This window comes from Anopheles moucheti, chromosome 2 (genome assembly GCF_943734755.1).
Source record: "Anopheles moucheti chromosome 2, idAnoMoucSN_F20_07, whole genome shotgun sequence".
Classification (NCBI taxonomy): domain Eukaryota; kingdom Metazoa; phylum Arthropoda; class Insecta; order Diptera; family Culicidae; genus Anopheles; species Anopheles moucheti.
Genome location: NC_069140.1, coordinates 8,427,520 through 8,434,006, shown reverse-complemented (window position 1 = coordinate 8,434,006; position 6,487 = coordinate 8,427,520). Strand labels below are relative to the sequence as shown.

The 6,487-nt window shown below is 42.8% G+C and overlaps 1 protein-coding gene across 1 annotated transcript; it reads left to right on the top strand.

Moving 5' to 3' along the window:
- The first annotated feature begins 2,908 nt into the window (after nucleotides 1–2,908).
- On the top strand, nucleotides 2,909–3,492 carry LOC128298413 (piercer of microtubule wall 1 protein). The gene is made up of 3 exons (XM_053034165.1): nucleotides 2,909–3,050; nucleotides 3,132–3,240; nucleotides 3,315–3,492. The coding sequence occupies exons 1-3, from the start codon at nucleotides 2,945–2,947 to the stop codon at nucleotides 3,424–3,426; spliced, it is 327 nt and encodes a 108-aa protein (XP_052890125.1). The 5' UTR covers nucleotides 2,909–2,944; the 3' UTR covers nucleotides 3,427–3,492.
- Nucleotides 3,493–6,487: the final 2,995 nt, after the last annotated feature.

Below are 6,487 nucleotides of genomic sequence, written 5' to 3'. Positions count from 1 at the left end.
ATGAGCAAACCGATGACGATGATGATGCTTGATGCGAATGATGAGCTTATCCCGTAGTTGATGAAGATGAATGGTCGGCACGCGATGCGAATGTGCGGTGCAATGCAACAATCGGATGTGACCGCCGCTTGCCACTGCTTATCGGTGCGACAGATGGATATATGGACACGTTACACACCAGAATGGCTCATCGTCGCAGCCGATCGACTTATCGCCGATAAAGAAACACCTCGTAAAAGGTTGGTTGCTCCCGGTCGGTGGTTGTGCAGGATGGGGGGAAAACCCCAATGCAAGAGGTGGCGGTGTTCGTTGTACCGGAAACACTTTGCAAACACACACACACGGACACGTGCACAAGAACACCCTTTCTTTCTTTCTCGCTCTCTCGCATGACATCCGTTCTTATGCACCGTCCACAAAATCATAGTAGGTGGCGGTTACCACCATGCATCACGGGCTGGCAGCGACCCAGACTATTTTAATCGCACACGCACACGATGGCACCATTCTTTCAGAATTGCACTGCACACCAAACCGGAGGAGAAGGGTTGAAAGCAGCTAAACCACTGACGAACTGGACGGAGGTATGCGTCTTCTGTGTGATGCACTACGATATCAACCCATGTTGTGATGGCCCTTTTTTCTTTTTTTCCACACTACTTTGGTTCCTTTTCGCTTCGAACCACCGCGTTTGTGTCACTTGCCCCACACATCACTATGGCAATGGGCACATCACAGACAAAGGGAGCGTATTTTAAGCCAACTTCAACTCCATTCCAGTGGTGTTTCACCGTGCTTAAAATCTACTATTCCGCAGTATTATCGCACCGCAATTGCTGTGCACGGCCAGCCAGTGAAGAAAAAAGGCTTCGACCACCACATACACAGACAGCAAATTTGACAACACACCGCGCTTGGTAGAACGCTTTTCGCCGTTCGGGAAAAACGGTTTTGCCGAGAGAACGAGCGAGCCAAAGAGCGAAAGTGTTCTGTTTATCACCAACACAGCCACAAACGCAACGAACAATGCTTGCTGTTTGAGTTCGGCAGAATGCACGGGGTGGGCTGCTGCTACTACGATGGCTGAAAGTGACCACGTTGCTCGCTAATGGAGACGCCCGTCGGGTGGTATGGCGATGTGATGGTCTTATGGAATTGTGGCCCACGGCGTCCTAAACCCTTCGGAAACACGTACTTCGCGGTAGGACAATCCTTCCCCTTCTCCCTTCCGTTCCCCACTGTTCCCGCAGTGGGTGGAATGATGGGTGGGGATGGGTTTTTTTTTTCACAATCTTTTTCCGTTTTTGACGCACTCTGGAGGATGGAAATTCGTAGTCACGCTGAACAACGCATTCGTGGTAGTTGTAATAGTTTTTGGAACTTTAAGGCAGTACCCGTTCCGTACACCTGGAGTTGTGCTCCGTGCGAGGCGAGTCGATCGATAAAACGAATGCTTGTAAAGTTAATGTTCAATTTATGCAATTCACCAACACTAATTGTTTCGTTCGGTGTGATAATTGTGCTCCACGCTTCACTGCGTTCAATTCCGTTCTTAATTTGCGTGCAAACTTCAACCAACGAAGTGCGTGAGGAACCACACAGTATTGGGGCTAGTTATGTAGCTGTGGAACGACCGTAAAATGTTCTCTTCCCACGTTCGTGACGAAGCTGCTGCTGTGTTCCATGACTGTCCAGGACTTTTCTTCGCTTAACTGAACACGGTTTGCTGCACGCTTTTTTTACGCACAATTCCTCTAAAACGGAACACCTTTTCGGGGCTGGGTATACAATTTCAACAAACGAATCATTAAGCAACACACTCGATGCATCTGCGCGACTAAAGAAATGACACTGAAATGGTGCTGGTAGGCCCGAACCAGTAGGCTGTTTCGTTGTGTGAGTGATTTTCTCACTATGAGTGAGTGTGTGAGTGGGTGAGTGGTGAGCCATTTTTCTCACCAGCAATGCTTTCCTGTAGGAAATCACCAGCATGACACGCGCTGCTCGGTATCATATGTTTGCGTTCGTGTGTCCATGGAAGGATTCGTGTTGGGGGTTTTCTGCCTACGGTATGGTTAACCCGAACGACTCGGGTCGGCATGCCTGCGAGAGGATCATGCGCACTGCCGCACTAGGTGAGTTTGTACGGGGATTGATAAGCGTTGCGATGTTGAGATGTGTGGGATGCCGTGATAAGTTCCAACTCGTGGCAGTGTGTTGGTGCGAGCGCAATTTGACAGCTTGTCATATGGTTGCCGTATAGTATCCATCAACGGGTCAGGACAGAAAGGGACCCCGTAAATCGTTCGTCCGGCCTTGTTTCACCTGCAAAGCGTGGAAAATGTGTCACGAAGAGATTACAAATAGTGTGAGGTACGTCCGTAGCACACAAAAAGGAGAAAAAGGCTGATTCGAACAGGGTGTCTCGGATAAAATGCATTAAGATAGAGGAACAGGACGACCATAAAATGTGTTGTTTATCAGACTCAACATGTGAGGACGACTCATCATTTTGGGTTATCTTTAATGACTTTTTGTTTGATTTTACTGAACAATCGAGAGCAAAAATTATGATTTTGACATGCTCCTTCCTTCAGAGTTCGTTTTTTTTAGCATACTTTTTAATTACAAAACGTTTCTAGAAGATTCAGGAAATTTCCAAACCCCATTCTACCTCATCCCGCTCTCAGAAAACTTTCACGAATATCGGCACGTAATAATGCCGTTGCCATTGCAACGTCAGCCCCACTTGTTATTGTTTTATCAAACCTCAGTAAACACAGGGCGGTTGTACGGATACGAAGCGGCACCAGTTTGTAGTTTTGTCAACAACTTCTTGCCCGCAACGCGTATAAAAACGAACGTGCTGCCAGTTGTTCCGGTTTAGTTAATTACTAATTTTCGGTGCTGTAGTACGGTGCGGTTCGCCTGTAAGTTGTGCTGAATGTGGTGGGAAATGGATGGTGAAAACCAAAAGATTAGCGAGCAGGCGCTCAATACGGCGGATATTTACAAGGGGCTTTCCCTGCCGAAACGTATCGATAGTCCTTGTAAGTTGAAGCAGAATTTGCTTCTTTTGAGAGTGTAATTGCAGTAGAAACATAATGCATGGTTTTTTTTATAAATTGCAGATCAATTCACGGGATATGGGTCGCAACAGGATGGACGGAACCCCATATATCGTACCTCGAATGCTGACTACGGCTACTATCCACCATGTCCACATACCGTACCGCACAAGTAAGTTCTTTAATATACATTTTAAAGCAAGCTACAGTACATCATATATCTTACAAATACTTTGTGTTTTAAAGATACTTTCCAAAATCCCACAAATTCACCGGCCATCTCTACCAGTGCGGCATGTTTCGAAACTACTCGCTTAATACCGCCGTGGATCGTCCGTATTGCAAATTTAACGAATAATTTGTATCGGTATTTGCTGAAGTTAAAAACATTTTGCTTATATCACTTTTGGTAATATCTGCCAGTTCCGAGTTCCACGAGCATAGAAGGCTCGGGAAATATACTGCAAATGATTCCATCCATAACTACGCTTCGAAACTATTGGACCAATATGTTAAAGGCAAGAATTGAGCACGTTAATAAATTTATCACCGTTTCATAAGAATACTTTCGATGTGTCTATGGCGCTCTTGGACAGTCATCCGAAAATCTATTGATGTACTATATTTCTATTCCGCCACTTGTAGATATCTGCGAATACCGCTCTCAACCCTTTGATTAGCGAGAATTCCAGTAATACTGCAGAGGTAGCTTGCAATGGAAGGGAAATTTGTACTCCATTGCATTCAGTAAATAATTATTTTATTTCTTACTGGGATTCATCAGCCTGGTTACTAACTAGTGTTTGTTTTGTGAAGCTAATATAAGCAGAGTAGGCAGAGACTTTGATCCTCCCCAATATTTTTGGTGCATAATACTTCAAGATGTAGTTGAACGATTCTTCATATGCAGTAAAGCATCACTGAGAGCTGAGTCATTTATTTATCGTAGCTGTACCTTCGTCGATAACCGGGGATTGGTTGTCGAAGACTTGTGTAGGTTTTAGGTTGAAGAGATGGAATTCATCGTCCTACACATATCAGACTGAGACAAGCTTAACTAAAACCTTCTAAATTGCTACCATTGCCCTAATTGCCTATCGAAGACTCTAATGTTAAACAATAAACAGAGATTGAATAGATGCATGCCACAGAAAGGGAATAAATTTATCTAGAAATCGCCTTTAAAATCAAACTTTCAACCCCTCCCATACCATTTCAACCCCTTCAATACCATTGTTTACAACATGGACAACGCGCGCCCTCTATATGTCAGTTGTGAAAGCTTCCACTCTGCTTACAAGCTTGCATGCACTCAAATATCTGAATTTAAATTACATAAAACAACATAAACGTTAAAAGAACAGATACATTACATAAAAAATACAGCACAATGAAGCACTTTTCAGGCGTAAATGTAATGGTCATCGTAAAGTTACCAATCAAACACGTCAAACAGTTTGCACATGTTTTGTTTCCTTTATTTTCGTAACTTCCATTTCGGTATTTGCTTGGTTTGGTTTTTGTTTTAGCTAGTAATAATTAATTTACTTTCATTGTTGTTGTTACGGTTAATCCTTGCCTAAACGACTATGCATCGTGTCACCCCTGCTCGGTGCTGGGGGTGGTGGTATTGGTTTATGGGGTGGTTTGCGTTGCGTTAAATGAACAGTGAATTATGCTATTGTGGCTGTGAGTGGTTTTGAATGTGTCTTTTCCTTCCCCATCACTATGGTAGTACCTCTAACAACGTATTCAACATTGATTCTGTAGCTAATGTAAGTCATATATCTGCCCTAGAAACATTTGCATCTAGATAAGTCTCATATTTCTGTTTTGCCATTTGGTTGGTTGGTTGGTGGCGCGGTGCTGTTGGATGTGTGTTGGTTTGTTTATATTTAGCCTTGCCTTCACTCCACTGTATATTGTTGTATAGAATATCCGGTAATAAGTTTGTAATCCATCCCGAGTTCGTCTTTTCACCCGATCGCGTTAAGTTGAAAAGGAAATGTTTGCTTATACACGCAGATTAGCAGCTTTGGGTTGGTTGGGTTAGTAAGAACACACGCCGTACATGCTACCCTGGGTTAAATATGTTTGCATCGGGCTCAACAGTAACATTTTCATTTAAGTACATTCGCCCAGCTTGTTTAGTGGCGGGTAACATAGAGACACTGGTGTGGTTGCAACACAGTAGGTTCAATGAAATGATCAATAGGGCGATACGAATTGTATGATCAGCACAGAAAACATGATGCATCCTTGTCCTTGCTAGCAGTATTGAAGTCACCATAGCTGCGTAGTAGCTGTAAACACTCACACAGACACACATCCATAGAGTAAGATGATAGTACGTACGACAACGATTGCGTATCGTTTCGTTCGTACCAAACAAATTGTAACACCTGCTCATATTTGCTTTGCTTTTCATTTCATTTCGTTGTCTATTTGCATAATTCTAACACAGACGCCACGCAATGCTCCTTCAGCGCGTGCACGGTTGTGTCGAGCGGGTAGAGGTCAAGGGGGTGAAGTTTTACTGGTTTAACGATTGAAACAACAACACTATTACATTGATATTTCTTTTGACATGACTTCGCTTACCTTACTTTACCTAATACGATAATATCATCAAACTGTTCATACTCTGCCCTCGCTCTGTTTTGCGTTTCAACTGGGATAAGTTTATATGTTTACGTAAATGCATTTTGTGTTTTTGCTGTTGTTGTTGTTTTTGTTGTTGTTTTCGGTGAGATTTAAATAAACTTCTTTAATCGTATCAGCTTTTAGATATATAATTCTAAACTGAATTTAATACTTTTAGGAAATGATCAATCGCTGCTCAATGATTTGGGAAACGTGATCGCTTACAATTAACAGTGATAAAAGTAGCAACAGAAAATACAAACATCATCTCATAAATAGGGAAAGTTGAATAATTCTTATACTGTTTACTGGATTAATTATCAATCATAGTGTTCCGATTACGTTGGTAGATTATGCGCGTAATGATTAAATAGCACTTTATCTTTTGCCTTTCACCTTGTCCGTATATGTGTGTTGTCATTCGCATTCGATCAGTCCTCGCAAGGGAGACACTGGCCATTTGTCCAACTCTCTCTCTCCTCCTCTCTCCATTATCTCTCTATTGTAGAATTCTGTAAATATCAACTAGTCATATCTTAATAATATATTGTCTTCATATGATATATGTAATGTACTGGTGATCATCTCCTTCCGATCGGTACCCCCACACTCCGCCATTTTGTCCCTTCGCATGGTTGGTGACACTAGGGAGCGCCACTGTTCATGTTTTGCAGGGATGGGGCTCTTTGCGTTTGTTTCAAGCATGCGGGAGGAGGAGGAGGAGGTTCAATTGGGGAGCATTTAATTGTAATTATTATTAATCTAACAACATTCAT

What these genes read in the sequence shown, in the direction of transcription:
- LOC128298413 (XM_053034165.1), top strand. Translation starts at nt 2,945, where the DNA reads ATGTGGTGGGAAATGGATGGTGAAAACCAAAAGATTAGCGAGCAGGCG. An exon ending in GAAACGTATCGATAGTCCTT is followed by an intron (nt 3,051 to 3,131) that starts GTAAGTTGAAGC and finishes TATAAATTGCAG; the next exon opens with ATCAATTCACGGGATATGGG. An exon ending in CCACATACCGTACCGCACAA is followed by an intron (nt 3,241 to 3,314) that starts GTAAGTTCTTTA and finishes TGTGTTTTAAAG; the next exon opens with ATACTTTCCAAAATCCCACA.